Source organism: Amphiprion ocellaris, chromosome 6, assembly GCF_022539595.1.
Source record: "Amphiprion ocellaris isolate individual 3 ecotype Okinawa chromosome 6, ASM2253959v1, whole genome shotgun sequence".
In the NCBI taxonomy this organism is placed as follows: domain Eukaryota; kingdom Metazoa; phylum Chordata; class Actinopteri; family Pomacentridae; genus Amphiprion; species Amphiprion ocellaris.
Genome location: NC_072771.1, coordinates 5,084,584 through 5,101,888, shown reverse-complemented (window position 1 = coordinate 5,101,888; position 17,305 = coordinate 5,084,584). Strand labels below are relative to the sequence as shown.

At 36.6% G+C, this 17,305-nt stretch overlaps 1 protein-coding gene across 1 annotated transcript; it reads right to left on the bottom strand.

Annotated features, from left to right (window-relative positions):
- Window positions 1-2,429: 2,429 nt before the first annotated feature.
- Window positions 2,430-3,519, bottom strand: LOC111565606 (C-C motif chemokine 21-like). The gene is made up of 4 exons (XM_023265771.3): window positions 3,358-3,519; window positions 3,149-3,263; window positions 2,948-3,058; window positions 2,430-2,857 (listed from the first exon to the last, which is right to left on the bottom strand). The coding sequence occupies exons 1-3, from the start codon at window positions 3,416-3,418 to the stop codon at window positions 2,962-2,964; spliced, it is 273 nt and encodes a 90-aa protein (XP_023121539.1). The 5' UTR covers window positions 3,419-3,519; the 3' UTR covers window positions 2,430-2,857; window positions 2,948-2,961.
- Window positions 3,520-17,305: the final 13,786 nt, after the last annotated feature.

Below are 17,305 nucleotides of genomic sequence, written 5' to 3'. Positions count from 1 at the left end.
TACTGAGCGTGAAATTAAAATATTGCACTTGAAATTGAAATATTGGACATGAAAGTAAAATAATGCACATGAAATTAAAATATTTTGCATGATAAATTTTGCACATGAAATTTAGAGATTGGACATGGATTTAAAACTTGCACGTGAAACTTAAATACTTTGAATGGCTGTGAAATGTTGCATATGAAATAGAAATATTGGACATGCAAATAAAATCAAGCACATTGAATTTAAATATTTTGCATGTTGATAGAATATTAGACATGAAATTGAAAATTGCACATGAAAATAAAATGATTGGACGTCTAATTGAAGAATTTTACATAAAATATTGCACCTGAAAAAGACATATTGCACATGAAATTGAAACTTGTATGTTTATTTTAACTTATTACGCCTGAATATGTTGAAGTTGAAATTGAAGAATTGCACATGGTGAAATATTGCGCATGAAATTTAAATATTTTGCATGATAATTGGATATTTTAATATCTACAAACCCTGAGGGATAAAATTTAAAAGTTTCTCCTTTAATTAGACATATACAAAACATAAACAAAAGAATGTCAAATTTCATGTTGCAGTTTGTGTTTTTCTATATTTTGAAACCACAATTTCCCTTTATTACTACAGATATGGATCCGTTCCAGATATTATTGCTGTCATTGATTGCTAATAGTTGGTGTCAGATTTAACAGTCAAGCTGATGTGTGTATTTTATGTTATATTATTACTCACTAATACACATTTTACTGGAGGCGTTTATGACCTGCTGAGGTTTAGACTTTCACTAAGTGCTTGGCAGCAGCTGCTTCATTCATGTGTAAAAGTTTCATATCAGCTTCTTGGCCGCAGGATGAAACATCGTATTCATTCGTAGAGTTACAGTGAGATTATTAGTACATGACGCTTTCCACTGTTACTCTATCTGAGTTTTTATTCCCACTGATATCATATGTGCGACATTTCTGGTGTTGTTTACTGTACGACTGTTTCCTATATTCCATTTCTTTTGTAAACTGCTTTTTATTGATACTAGCACAAAATTTGATTCAGTAACTTTATTTTATCTGACTATTTCATTGTTTTTATCTTGTTTTATTGAATTTTATTCACTTTATTGTTTGCTGGAACTTCATTTATTCATTCAAGGCACTTTTTAACATTCTTTTGACATTAATGTTTAGCTATAACACATCTTTTTAAAAAGGTCATTAATGTAGAAATGTATTTTACATTTTATTCTGTTTTATTCACTTTATATTCACTTTGTTTTTTGCTTTAACTTTATTTGTTCGAAGCGCAAATTTGTTTTTATCTAGTTTTTTAATTTTGTTAAGCACTTTTTAACATACTTTTGACATTAATGTACACAATTTAGCTATAATGCATTTTTAAAAAAGGTTAGTAATGTAGAAACATATTTAATTTTACATTTTATTCCATTTTATTTATTTTTTTGCTGAAACTTTATTTATTGAAAGTGCAAATTTGTTTTCATTTAGTTTCTTTAATGTGACAACACTTTTTAACATTTGTTTGACATCAATGTACAAAATTGAGCTATAATACATCTTTTTAAAAGGTTATTAATGTAGAAACATATTTCATTTTGCATTTTACTCTGTTTTATTCACTTTATTTTTGTTGAAACCTTATTTATTGGAAACGCAAATTTACTTTCATTTATTTTATTTTATTTTATAAAGCACTTTTTAACATTCTTTAGACATTAATGTACCCAATTTAGCTATAATGCATCTTTTAAAAAAGGTTTTTAACGTAGAATTACATTTAATTTTGCATTTTATTCTGTTTTAATCACTTTATTTTTTGCAAGAACTTTATTTATTGGAAGCGCAAATTTGTTTCCATGTAGTTTTTTAATTTTATAAAGAACTTTTCAAACATTCTTTAGACGTTAATGTACACAGTTAAGCTATAGTGCATCTTTTTTAAAAAGTTATTAATGTAGAAACATATTTTGCATTTTATTCCAGTTTATTTTGCTTTTTTACTGGAGCTTTATTTGGAAGCACCAGTTTGTTTTCATTTAGTTTCTTTAATTTTATAAAACACTTTTGTTTGACACGAATGTACACAATTTAGCTATAATGCATCTTTTTTAAAGGTTATTAATGTAGAAGCATATTTCATTTTACATTTTATTCTGTTTTATTCCCCTTTTTTGCTGAAACTTTATTCTTTTAACTTTTTGAAACACTTTCTAACATTCTTTTCAAATAAGTGAACACCGTTTAGCTATATTGTGTCTATTTTAAAGGTAATTATTATTTAATTAATGTAGAAACCTATTTCATTTTGTGTTATAAAAATAGGAATAACCAGATTTATGTTTGACCTTTTTATGCATGACGGAGTTGTATCACAGGACATGTTTCAGTTTAAATGAAAGGCAGGAACAAGAATTTACAAAATAGTATCAAAAGTTTATTTTAAAGTAACTCTCAGTAACAGTCTCAATATCCACAAATCATCCTTTCAACATTTTCTACAAGTCGTCACAAACACAGCACTGAAAATTTAGCAGCATACAGTATTAAACAAACAACAAAACTCTTTGGGCAAGTCAAGGCAGGTGTTTCTATTTTTACAGTACACGTCACTCATCGTAAAAAAGCAGAAAGAAAAAGGCAGCCACAACCACAACTACACCGCCACCACAAATGAAGAAAAAACATCCGGATAAAATAAAATAAAAATAAGATAAATAAGGTGCCAGAGGCGATGATTCTCATCCTCTCAGACGTCTTGTACAGTACAACACGGCTGCTCTGAGACTGAAATGATTCTGTTCTCAGCCATCATTTTCATCTTCAGCCACTTGTCTCCGGTCCTGTAAGAGAGCAGAGTGACCAGTGATGAGACCATGAACGATTGATGCATTTTAAAAAGATCCCTGTGCACCGTTTTGTTTTTTATTTACCTCATTCACTGAGCTTATGTTCTCTTGTCCACAGCATGAAGGACCCTTTGCACCCATGGGTTCCCATCGGAGTGGACGAGACACAGCTGCCTTCCAGCCTTTGTGATGACCCTGAGAGATGGAGAGGTGAGGTTACATTTCAGATTAAAGAGCCGGAAAGCAGTAATGCAACTAAAGCTAAACATTGTGGTTTTCACTTACACAGTAGCCTTGATGTCGCAGCCTTTCCCTGCATCCTGAAGTTTGTAGCTTGAGATGAGTTTGGCGGGGAAATGTTTGTCGGACGTTTTCAGACAGCAGTCAGCTGGAACGTCAGCTGCAGGGAGAAATGGAGGAAAATGCATGAGAGGGAGCAGATTTTTAAGAAAATTGAAGCATTCTCAAAATATTAATGCATGTTTGCGTCTTACCTGCTGCAAACCCGAAGCAGATGATACCCAGCAAGAGCAGAGCTGCAACTTTAGAGGCCATGTCTCTGGTTCTTCGTAGGTTCTCGGCTCGGCTCCGCTACTTCTCTTCAGGAGACCAGAGGTGTTTGCTGCTGGAGGTGAGGAGCTGCACCTGCTTTTATACAGGTGAGCAAGAGAAAGTGAAAGTGAGATCTGTATCGATTGACTGGAAGTAGGGGAGAAAGTTGGCAGCGGTCTTGGAAATGTCGGGATGAGCGGCGCACGTGCCCGGGCAATTACAGCTCGACTCCTCCTCTCGTTTGTTTTCCTGCCAAAACGTCTTCCCGAGAATCTTTTTCGGATTCTTCCCTGAGGCCGAGTAGGATTCAGTGCATGCTGTTTGACTGGAACATCTAAAATCTTCACTTTTAACATTACAGATTAACAGACAAATTAAAGTTTAAATCTATTATTCTGAGCATTAAAACACATCTAACTTGTCAGCCAGAACAGCTGCACACTTGAGGAAGATACGGATGGGTGACAAATTTAAAAAAAAAAAAAAAAACTACATTAACCCTTAGATGCTCCAGTGATTGGACACTACACTCTTCCAAAAGTGGGTCAAAAATGACCTGTATAAGAATCAATGTGTTTTTTTGCCATTTTTGTCAGTTTGGTTGAGAATAATCATTTGTATTATTGTTTGTATTATATTTTGGTCCACACAAGAATGATTTCATGTTTGAAATATGGTTTATTTTTCACTTTCTACCCCATTTTGAGCATTTTTGTAATTGAAAAAGAAGAATTACACAGAACAGCAATAGAAGAACATTTTTCCACTCTTTTCCTCCAAGTTTGTGCATCACCTCTTGTATGATATTATCAGTGATAAAGAGCTTGGGGTAGTAATACAAATATCACAATTTCTTTAAAAATATAAACGGTAACTTTAAAATTTATACGGAATGATCAAAAGCATGCTTTTTGAGGAACAGCTGGAAAATGAAATGATAAAAGCTTTTCATTACAGAGATATTGCAAGAAAACGACCTCACTGGTTCATTTTTGACCCACTTATGCATCTAGGGGTTAAAGGGCTCATGAGTTTTTCCCTTAATTTGTCACATTTCACCTATAATTCCTTGCAAGTGCAAACTGAAAAAGGAAAGACTGGTATCTTATTTTCTAAGAGCAAACTTTTGTGCATATGAAATGTGCAACAGGGACATTGGTTTTACTTTTTTTCCAAAGGTAAGTCCATAAATATCACATGGATATGCTTTTTAATGTTAAAAATTTAGCAAATTTTTTTAATGTAAAATTGCAAGTAAAAATAAAACATCAAACTGTAGATTCTTGCAAATTTAAACTGAATTTCTGGTTAAAATTCCTTTTTTTTTCTCTCTTTTTTTTTTTTTTTACATGAAATTAAATAAAAACCAACTAACAATGGTACTTTTATGCCTGATTATTTACATTGCATCAGTATTCAGACATAATTCAAGATAATTTCATTGTTCTTACACATGTAATGTAAATATCCTTTATCAATAGGCCAAAAGAAAAAACAGCTTATGCAAAATTAGGGCAAAAAGCTAACTTAATCATGAAAAATTACAGTATGAGATGTTTATTTCCTGCTTTTTACAGTAGTTTTTTGCACAATAGCTGCCAGAATTTTACTGTTTATTTACAGATTTTATAGGCGATGCAAGAATAATGTAGAAAGTCTCCAAGAAAACTTTTCAAGGCTCCAAATGTAAACAAAACTTTACAGTCGAGGCATACGTTAAAGATGAACAGGGATGTAGTACAAGTTTGTGTAATTACTGTCACTGCATGTAGGGGGAGACAAAAGTTCCACACTGTATATTCTAATCAGGCGACAGCACAAACTGAAAGACATCATATCTGTAACCTGAAGACTAAATACAAATGTGCTCAAACTAGCGTGAAACCGTCTAGCACTGGGAGGTCTGTTTATATGTTGTCTAGACTTTTTTCCCGATAACAGCTGAACTGAAATTAGATAAACTGTGTATCGTTAGCACCATTTTGACTTTTTGGACCTGCATTATCACATCTAGAGCGCGAAGTACAAGTGTCATGAAGTGGAAGGTTGAAAGCCAAGTTACATAGTCTTTATCGGGATCAATCTTGTCTCCACTGTCATACTCTCACAGTTTATCACTGTGGTTAAATTGTGGTCTGGGGATTTTTCACGGAATGCAAACCGGCAGCACTGTCTGTCAGTTTGTATGGAGAATGCTTATCTGTGGGAGTGTTTCTGCAAGTTTGTGCACGCATCCGAGTACTCCATTATATCTGTGAATGTGGGATCCGTTGAGCAACAAAAGAAAGTTTTTCCAGGAGTAATGCAACTCAAAAAAAGGCTGCGAGGGACCGGACATGTGTGGATGAAGTCGTTTCACCGGAAGTTCTGTCATTTTTCTGTCAATCTTCCAGATGTGGTCTGTTTCCATTGTCTCCGCTGGCCATGCGCAGTGGTCCAAGATTAAATTATAGCCATAAATAGTTGTGTGAATTATGTTTATTTCCTTCAAATGAAGTAAAATTGTAGTAATAAAGTGGCTGTGATAACTGTTGTGTAATGAGAAAAAGGATGCTCGCAGTGATGCATTGTTTCTGTTTTCTGGCCCACATCTTTACTGTTTTGGGGCAATTCTAACTTCCCTGACAGTGCTGTTTTTATCAGGCAAGTAGGAACGTACAGAGGGGTGTCAAATTAAAAGAAATACCTGGTTTGGTTCACTGAAAATCTATAAAAACTGAAAGCATTTCTAGCATGATTGGAGTGGTTCCATCCAGGATGATGCTTCCATCCACAGGGCTCAAAGGGGTCACTCAGTGGTTTGAAAATGATGTGAATCAGATACTGTGGCCTTCAGAAGTCACCAGATCTCAACCCAACTGAACACCAATGGAAGATTTTGGACCACTGCCATCATCAAATGCTAAATGAGGGAATATTTTTGGGGGTAAATGGGGTTCATTCCCTCTGGTGGGGTTCCAGAGACTTGGAGAATCAGTGCCAAGGAGTAGTGGAGCTGTTCTGGTAGGACAACACGTTAAAGAAAGACTTTATGTTAGTTTTTTTCTTTAATTTGTACCCTGTCTGGATCTTTAGTAGTATTGAGCCACCCTGAATACATGCATTACAACTTGGATGCATGCCATTTGTGCTAATGTTCAGTATAAAACACTGACAAATGGGTTAGGGTTAGCTGAGGTGAATGCTGGTGTTTGTTCTTCAGGATTTCCGTATTGTTCTTGGCTCTCGCTTTGGCAGAGGTTTGTTTTTAGTGCTGCTTGTTTATCTGGCGGTTTGTATGTCAGCATCTGCCAGGCCAAAACTCACGAAACTCGGTGGAGAGGTGGAGCGTAAGCAGCCGAAGAACCCGATAAATTTAGATTTACAGAATATATCCCCTTTGCACCCTACAAGTTATGTCCTTTTCCACAGTGTAAGCTGATCCTTTCCAACCCCACAGTGTTTGGAATAGCTTCTCTATCTTCCAAGCATGATATCCCGATTTTCCTAGCTGGAAGTCTGAATGGATGGCTGGTTTTATTCCTTTGGGAATCAAGAAAAAGAATGACCTGACTGGCTCTACAGGCAGCCAAAGACCTGCAGCAAGTCAATGTTCATGCCCTCCGATTGGTTCACTAGTCTCGACCGGCTGTATCCTCCTCTACCTCCTCCACATCAGAAACATTTTCTTTAAACTGTGAGATTGGCCTTGGCACTCCCAAAATTACTTTTCTGTGAGGGTACTGAAGTTCAAGTTCTTGGCCTCCACTGGAAAGAAGAGGTGCACCTCCCCTTTTGGGGCATAATTGTATACCAGCATTATATCACTGTCCATGAAAACTCAAAAATTTAAAGCAGTCAAAGAGAGAGGGAAGCTTTGAACCTTACTCACCAACCTGCACCGTCTGACTTCTGTTTCCCAAAGTGAAATCCCACTTCTGTCGTCACCATTTTCAAAGTGATCATGAGGTCCTACATGCTGTTGGCCAGAACTGACAGACTGAACATTTGACCTTCCACAAAATGATCGTAAAACTTTAAAATAAGTGGACCAAGTGCATTAAAGTCAGAGCAGACTATGTTGAAAAATAATGCAAGAACATATTTTTTCTTGTGACATTTTCTGGTGAGTCCGAGAACTTTTTGAAGTTCCCTCGTCCTACTGAACTGCAGTCTCAGTTATGTTTTGAAGGAAACTATTTTCTGCCTGATTTCATTTGTGTCTATTGCATCACAAATATCTTGCAAATTAGCATATCTTTGCCATTTACTTTATTGCTTTAATGTCAATCCTATTCAGCAAATCAGTCGTATGTTAGAAAAGGTGGGATTTGTCACCGTGGTAACCCTGAAAATGAAGGAGAAGCTTCAAACATGTAGTGAAATGGTCGTATATTCATCATGATATTTCTCTAACCTAACCAAGTAATTATGATTCTTTAACTCCAGCAAAGTTTCTGTATTGTTGATGCTAAGTATGATATTTTGGTAACCGCATAGTTTTGGCACCAAAACTGAACCAAACAGTGAGTACTCGCAAAAAAGGGAAATCTGAACTTAAATCTACCAATTATCCTGTTTTCTTGCATGAAAATGGGCCATTTCCTACTATACTATACTATACTATATTTCTGATAGCGAATAAGTTTTTTTTCAAAATTTAAAATGCAGTTAGTTGTATAGGAATGTAGGAGTAGGACTCAGACATCAAAAACCTAGTAGTTTCTAACAGTCTTTTGTCTGACCGATGCATGTGAAGCCACCAGCAGCTGATAAGATTATCACAAAATAATGTAGACATGTGGACCCAGCCAGCCATCATCCCACATATCTGATTAACATCTTATCTCCAGTGTATATAGCAAACAAAACCATAATGTAAAGGCAGCAAATTGCGATTTTACTGGTGGTTTCGCGTCTTAAATGTGCAGAGTAGCTTTCTGGAGTCTTCTTGTCATGTGTTTAATGTATTTCCCAAAAAATGCCACCCTGTTTCTTTGAAACACACGTGAGAATGGTCTACATCCTTTTTCACCGCAATGTGTTCGACATTTAAGAAAAACATTTCACTTCCTGAAATGGTCACTGTTTACAATAATGCTGACCTTCCCCAATGCACTTTGACAACTCCACTGAGTGCTATGGTGTCACCAGCGTTCTGGTATTAACAGTCGCAGTCGTGAAAAAGTGAATCAAGACATGGCATTACAGAGAAATGAAGTAATGACTCAACAACACGATTTGTTTTTTTTTTTGTTTGTTTTTTTTTAACCTTTTTTTGCATACTAAAGCAGCATGTTGCAGTCATTTATCTGGAATAACTGATCAAATTCTGAGCAACCTGAAAGTGAACAGAAAATCTCCCACTAACCACCAGAGGTTTCTACTGCAAATACTGCTGAGGTATTAATTTGCACATCCATCAACAAAAACCACAATCAAGTTGTAATTACAAAAAGGCTCTGACAGATTGAAGCTTTTGGCATGAAATGTTAAAACCACCACCATCCATGTGGTAAAATCATCTCATAAATATGTAGAAATATTCCACCCCAAAGCTGAATCTTCAGCAGATATGAAGACTTACTTCTCCTATTCTCTATTCTGAGTTCTGACATCCTTAACTGTCACCTAACAGATTTATTTCAGACACCGCCGGAGGCCTCATGGCCTCTCATGCTCCCGGAATCAAATGCTGGCTGATCAGTCGGTCGTTTGTGTCAACACGCCACGAGACAGCGTGGTTGTAGATTTATTGTCAGTGGAGCGTATCAATGTGAAGCTGGATGTCTTAGAGCGAAACTGAGTTAGTGTGCGGGTCAAAGAATGTTTGCAAACTTAAATGTCCACTTTTCATTTTGTTCTCTGGCTCTGGTCCAACTAAAACAGATGGAAAAGATCAAGTTGTCCTTCTGTTTCACCAAAACTAGATTCACAAGATTTTTCTCAGAGCACACCAGCCAAGAACCACAATTTTGAGTTTCATAATCATAGTTTTGATCACCTTGGCAGGATTTAAGAAAGACTAAACCAACTATTCTTGTTCTACAACTTTAAGGATGCATAATTTTTAACCTTAATACAATTTAATCAGCCGAGTTATTAATAACATTACCTTTGTGTGGTAGTCATTAACATAGAAATTAGCTATAGGGACCAAAAGTCTTCTTTGCACCAGGCTGCAAGCAGGTTTATTTATGCTGTAAAGTTGGACATTTTAACATGGAGGTCTATGAAGATTAAGTCACAGCCTCAAGTGACCATTTGAGGAACTGCAATCTATCGAACTACTGCATCGGTTATGGATGTAAACACTTTAATGACTTGCAACGTTTCACCTGACACCACAATAAAGTCAAGAGTTTGATTTTAAGTATGCATAAGCCTTAATACAATTTAGACAGGTCAGTTGTTTAAAATTCACGCCTGTACAGTTGGCACGAACATGGGAATTAAGATAAAATAAAACTTTATTATTCTCAAAGAAAATTCTTGTGCCAGATATTGCTCAGAAAAAACTACAACATAAGAAATGCAGAGCCTTAAAATCGAAAGCAGTAAGATAAAAGTGCAATAAATGCCGTAAATAACATAAGTAAGCTAAAATAAGGCTAGATAGAACCGTAAAAAATAATAAAAAGAAGATAAAAAGTAATATCAGACATGATAATGAAATAATGAAATGGAAAATCTCACCTGAAAAATGAGATGAAAGTTAAAATTGCACCTTAAATCGACAGTGTTATGCATGAAAGTGAAATACTGCACATGTAATCAAAATGCTGCAAATAAAAATGAAATGTTATGTATAATAAAGAAAAAAATAACAATAATGAAATTAGCTATGGAGACCAAAACAGTTCTTTACACCAGGCTGCAACATGTTTATATCTACTGTAAAGTTTTTTAACATGGGGGTCTATGGGGATTAACTCACAGCCTCAAGTCAGACGGACCACGTGATTTTCAGGAAAGCGGGATGAGGTTTCATATCTAGGTTACTTTTAAATGCCTACAAAAATCGATGTGAACAAAAGGGAAAAAACTTGCAAGGAGACATAAACGCTGTGCAAACAAGCGACCAACGCCCCGGGGCCGTTATAAACACCAGCCCGAGAATTTTACAAGAAATCAAAACTCAGCTTGGAGGTCTGACCGTGGAAGTGCAGCTGGGAGTGAATGTGCAGACAATTGGTTTATGTGTTCTAACAGCTGCAGCACTAACAGCCAAACATCCCCGCAGAGCTGAAGGCACAGAAAAAACTACTTTCCCAGCAATACAGACAGTAGTTTCCAACATTTCTGCCTTATTTTCTGGCCCCTCAACACTTATTCTTTAGAGTTTTTCCTTCCTGTTAGTCAACTCAGTGACTCTCGAGATCCAAAATCTGTGTTTTTGTAAATGATAATTCCTCCTTTTACAACATTTGACCATTTCACTGTTTTAAAATGAGCAAAAACAATCATTATTTTAAGAATAATTGCCATTATTTGAAAGTAAAAAGGATCAGAACAGTGAAATAAGGTCAAAGGTCAGGCCAGCAGTGGTAGAAAGTACTGCATTTATGTACTGTTTTGAGTCGCTTGTACTTGTACTTCTACTTTATGCTTCTACTCCATTACAGTTCTGATGCAAATATTGCATTTTATACTCCATTACATTTATTATCATGAATGTATTTACGTTGCAAGCTTTGCTTCTTAATGCAAAATATAATCAGCAACTAAATTATGATGTAATATTAGATTAAGATAAAAATTAGTTGTTAAATCGGTTTTACTAGCTTCAAAATAATATATAAACACTTTAATGTAGTATTTTGAAATATGTCATCCTGCATTATGAGTATTTTTACTTTTGCTAGTTTATATTTGATGCTAATACTTTTGGACTTTTACTTCAGTGTGAATTTAACTGCATGACTTTTGCTTCCAACAAAGCATTTCTACATTGTGGTGATGACATCATGCCCTCAAATATGAGTCAAACACGTGATTTATTTTGTGACAAGTGATGTGTTCATTATCAGAGTTTATTGAGGCAGATCAGGGCAGTGATAGCTGCTTAGTTTGGCAGAAATCTCAGTATACAAACACTCTGAAGACTGCGACCTGCCAAAACTCAACTGTTCCCAGTTAGCAGATCAGCAACAGCAGTTAGAAATGATTAAATGCCTGCAGAAGCAGCGAACGTGCATGATTTAAATGTGAACTAATGTACTGGTGCACGTATCTCTGGCAGGATTTATCCTTTAACCCTCGTGTCATCCTGCGGGTCAGATTGCCCCGTTTTAAAGTTTGGTTTTGGTGGAAAAAAAGAAATACACAAATATTTGTGTTTTTTTTCAAAGTTTCTACAGTTTTTAAATTAAAACTGTTTTTAACAGATTTTTTTTTGCCACCCTTGCTGCCAGATTTTCACCATTCCAGTATTTAGACCGTGCCGTGAAATGATGGATACGCATGAAGTGGTCGCTTGCTTTCATTTGGGTTTAATTTGGTTGAATAATCGTCCCACCAACACTTGATCTGGAAGGAATCCAGCCACCAAGCAACACTGGCTGTCAAGAATATTCTGGAAAATACACTTTACTGACCAAACATGAGATCTTCGTCAGTCGTTTTATCTGCTGTTGGCTAGAATATGAACAAGTGCTGGAATGTAGCAATCAAGAGTCTTTATTGGAAGACACAGCAAGAACATTTACAGTATGTACGAGAAAAGTGAGATGCAAGCCTGCCAGGTGCACTTAGAGCGAAAGCAGATAACATCTCCATGTTATGCATCTGTGAAAACTCTCACACCTTTTTTGGCATTTGATTACAGAACATCCAAGAAGTTAATCTGTCTTTAAAGCAAACATTCTTTATACCAAAAACACACTTTTCCCTGTCTTAAAAATGACATAACACCTGTCTTGCACGTTCATTTTGCATCTGGAGGTCTTGGGATTGCACCGTGTCATAAAAAGACGAAGTGAAACTCCTCATGTTTGTGTCTCTTTTCCACAGAAATGTCATTTAAGTTGTTTGGAAATCTGTTGCATCACCGCTTGCAGAGGAACTGAACTGGGTTTGGTGGTTAACCTCCACCATTGTTATCTGCCGGTGAGAAAACCGCTCTGTAATTATATCAATGCACGGCATCTTTTTATATATTGTCGGAGCTGTGGCGTGTGATTTGTGGGTAGGAGCGGTAACTCTCCATTCTGTGCCACATGAAGCTCTGAGTTTCGTTTTGTGCATGCATCTGTTAGTGTTGCTGGGCTGTTGTAAACCTCATGTCCGGGCTTGTTTTAGAGGTTTTGAAGGGCAGCCAGCGTTTTTCTGCTACCATTTACCGGAGCGCTGTTGTTCTATTTTCTTTATTTTCTCCATTATTTCCTTGTTTGGGAAATCCAGCCAACCATCAGATAAAAACTGCACTGTTTTAGTGGAATCTAAAGTCTGCAGGATGTTCAGTCTCAACTGTTTCTGCCCAGTATCCTGGTCTTGCTCATGCACATAAACTTTAGTTAATTTTGGGTCATTTTTTCAAGCTACTGCATATTTTTATCTGGACCAGCTGCACGCATTTGCCTCCCAAATATCCACACTAGCACTATCATGATATCAGATTAATCAAAAAAAAACTAAAAATACTCAAGTATTAGCATCAAAATGTACTTTTAGCAGCAAAAATAAAACTCCTCATCATGCCAAATGGTCTATTTAAGATGAATGCGTTGTGTTGTTCTAATTATATTATAATTACTGATGCCTTAATGCAGGGGTGTCAAACATGCGGCCCGCAGCCCAAAACCGGCCCTCCAGAGGGTCCAATTTGGCCCCCGGGACGACTTTGAAAAGTGTAAAAATTACAGAGAAGACATGAACTGCAGATTTGTAAAGCTATAAATGTAAAATAATTTCTAGACCATAAGTTGTGTTGATCATGAAGTAAAATACTAGATTGTTCATTGTTCTTTTGTCATTTTGTGTCTGATTTTTGTATTATTTTGTCTTGTTTTTGTAGTTTTTTTTGTCTTTTTTGTCGTTTGTCTCATGTTTTTGTCGTGTTGTTTGTCATTTTTGTCATTTTGTGTCATTTTTGTAATATTTTGTCTTGTTTTTGGTCTTTTTTGTCTGACTTGCGGTTTGTCTCATGTTTTTGTCATTTTGTTTCTCATTTTTATCACTTTGTGTCATTTTTGTAATATTTTGTCTTATTTTTGTTGTTTTTTGTCTGACTTGTCGTTTGTCTCATATTTTTGCCGTTTTGTTCCTGATTTTTGTCATTTTGCGTTTTCTTTTTGTCTCGCTTGTGTTTTTGTCTTATTTTTCTCATTTTGTTTCCCTTTATTCATTGTTTTGTGTATCGTTTTTGTCGTTTTGTGCTTTTTCTCTCGCTTGTGTTTGTCTATTTTTTTGTTTCTCGCTTTTGTCATTTTTTTGTCTCTTGTTTCGTGCTGTTTGTCTCATTTTTTGTCATTTTGTTTGCATCGGTTCTGAGACGAAGTAAATGCCTCAGGTTAAACTCAAAATTCTAATCGACTAGATATGTACAGGTGCTGAATTATTTGCAATATCATCTGTGTTGTATTAACATGATATCAGTATTTTATTGCTGTTATTATGTAGTACAGGTATACTGTGATTCCAACAGGCTGCTTATTGCACAGTTGGGGTGTAGAAAGGTTCTGCATACAGCAGATCTTCAGCCTCTGTGAGACCCTGTTTGTAGTCAGGCCATGTAGGCCAAAGTCATACATGCCTTTATTCCATCTAGGTATATATGTTGGTCCTGATCAGATGTGTCTTTGTCGGCTTCAGCTGGTACAAAATGCTGCTGCCCAGCTTCTAACAGGAAACAGGAGCTCATCACTCCAGTTTGGCCTCGCTCCACTGGCTTCCTGTCTACTTCCAAATAATTTTTAAGATTTTTAAGATTTTCTTGCTTGTTTTTAAGTTGTCAAATGGGTTGGCACCTTCTTATTTATCTGAGCTTCTACGTGTCCATGCTCCAGTTTCATCACTGAGGTCGGCCAATCAGATGGTCCTTAAAGTTCCCAGATCCAGACTCAGAAGCAGAGGTGGGCCAGGCCTTTTCTGTAGCTGTGGAACCACTTACCTGTTCAAATTAGAACCACTCGGTCTTTGATACTTTCTACTGAAGACGCACATGTACTCTCTGGCTTTTAATTGTAGCTGAGCCCTGACACTTAGATATATGACATTCTTTATCTTGCTCTGTATATTTTCTCACAGATTATGTTTTGTTTTCTGTGAAGCATTTCGTCAACCTTGGTTGTTTTTTAAATGTGCTATATCAATAAACTTGAATTGTCTGGTTTTGGGTTTACCTCAAACATTTTGTTTGGATGTCCTAGTTTCAAACTTAACCAAGAGTGGTAGTTGTGGTCGAGCAAACGGTGCGTCTAACCAGTGAAACTGCTCTATCAGGAACTCTGGAAGGCCCCTGTTTCAGTTTAATGTTTACAGTAAGCTCTGATTTACTTTTTATCTTGCAGAAATGGAAACAAACCTGGTGGGAACTGGTTCATTCTGTGACTCACTTCTGTCGCCTCACAGTTAGAAGATCCCCGGTTTGTGTCCCAGCCTGGACCTGGGATCTTTCTGTGTGGGGTTTGCATGTTCTCCCTGTGCAGTATGGGTTCTCACGGGTTCTCAGCATGTTTTGAGGACAATTGGTGATTCTAAATTGTCCGTAAGTGTCATTGTGAATGTGATTGTTTGTCTCTATATGTAGCCCTGTGATAGACTGGTGACCTTCAGTCAGCTGGGATAGACTCCAGCCCCCTGCAACCCTCTAATGAGGATTAAATGTTGCACAGATAATGGATGGGCTTCTGTCTGCAACAGGGTGTTTTCTGATGCCACCACCAGATGGAGCCAAAGTCAATCAATCCATCGATTATCTATATGCTGCTTAATCCTCATTGGGGTCTTGAGGGGGCTGGCAGAGTTACCAATTAACCTCAGCATGTTTTTGGACTGTGGGAGGAAGCCGGAGTACCTCTAGAAAACCCACACATGCACAGGGAGAACATGCAGAAAGATCCTGGGAAGGCCGGGACGCAAACCGGGGATCTTCTAGCTGCAAGGCGACAGTTCTAACCACCGAGCCACTGTGCAGCCTGAAGCCAAAGTCACAAATCTTAAAATTCCCCTCATAAACTATTTAAATTACTACCAGTATATAAGATAAGATAAACTTTATTGATCTGTCACTGGGGAAATTCACGTTACAGCAGCTGGAAACAGATAAAACATGAAAGAAGAATGACAAAAAGTACAACAGGGATAAAAAATGAAGATATAATAATGAAAAAAGTTCTTGCAGAGACAGAACACCAGGCATGATGAGTCTATATGGATATGTACATTATGACATAGTGGAATTTATGTACAGATAAGACATAGTGAGTTTACTTTTGGATATGTACACATGCGACATAATGAATTTACATATTTATTTATTTATCCTATTTCTTAGCTCTGTTTATTATTGTGACTTTTAAATTTTATGTTTTCATCCTGGTTTTTATCCCAGAGATTGCTTTTATTTCCCTTTATTATGTTTTATTGTTTTTCTTTATCTTGGTCTTACTTATTTTATCTTATCTTTTTACTTATCCTTGCTGCTATATTGGTATATGGCGGAACACTGAACACTTTTTTTGTCTTGTCACTCAGTCAAGTACAGTTTTACATTTTTCCTTGAGCTGTACAGGAGCAAACTTTGATTGTTTGTAAAGAGCTGTAGAAAAAAATGACAACGGAAGGTCTACAGTGAAAGGAAAAAAATGCGTTATGTCACTAAGGGCCAGAATAAACGCTGAAATATCCAAACTTATCCATTAATATCCACTTTTAAATTAAATTTAGCCCCATTTTAATCTGTCATGATGTTTTTTGGTGTAAATCTGTGCAGACAGAGGATGTGTTCATTAAAAAATTTGCGCAAACAAAAGGTGAGAGTTTATTTGAAACATACTCGAGATACATGCTATTTCCGAGAAACCATATTTCACCATCACTAGCAGCGAGTCAGACAAAGCCACAGCGGCTGATTTCTATCTGCAGCTGCCAATAAAAGGCAGCTTATCAGGTCTGATATGAAGAGGCATGAGTTAATTATTGAGTGGCGACGGTTTTCCCCGATTAGGAAACTTTCCAAGACCAAACCTTAAACCTGCACAATAGATTCAGCTTTTGATTAGAGGTTTCAGCGCCATGAAGATTACAAATGTCTCAACCAACGTGTCAGTATTTAACCAAAAGTAGGTTGTTGTTTTGATTCCTCATCAGGAAGAAGACAGCATTAATCATAAATCACGACAGGGATGCACACAATATTACAATAAGACTTTGTCTTTCCAAAGAAATCTGTAGTTTGAAGTTCATCTGAAGGTACAATGATGCTTCAGTAATCTGAATTAGACAAATCAAGAGCAATTTGACTCAAAATAGTGTTAAATAAACTGGAGTTACACTGGAAACTTGTTGTTCAGGCACTTTTAAGCAGAAATATTGCGCGTGAAATCCACAATCTGGGTCAGTTCCACAAACATGTTTTGACTGATTTCACACTTTATATTTTGCAACATAATTATTACTCCTCCAAGGAACGGTGGAGTTGTGTGACGATCGGCATACGTTTGTCTGTGAATCCGTCTGTCTGTCTGTCTGTTAGCAATATTACTCAAAAACGGACCAACGGATTTGGATGAAATTTTCAGGGAAGGTCAGAAGTGGCACAAGGACCACCTCATTAAATTTTCACAGTGATGCAGCTTATAGTCTGGATGCATGGATTTGTTAAGGATTTCCCATTGATAGATATAGCTGCCGGCGCAGCGTCACTGTAACCATGACAACAAGTGAACACTGTGTCAGTTACCTGCTGAC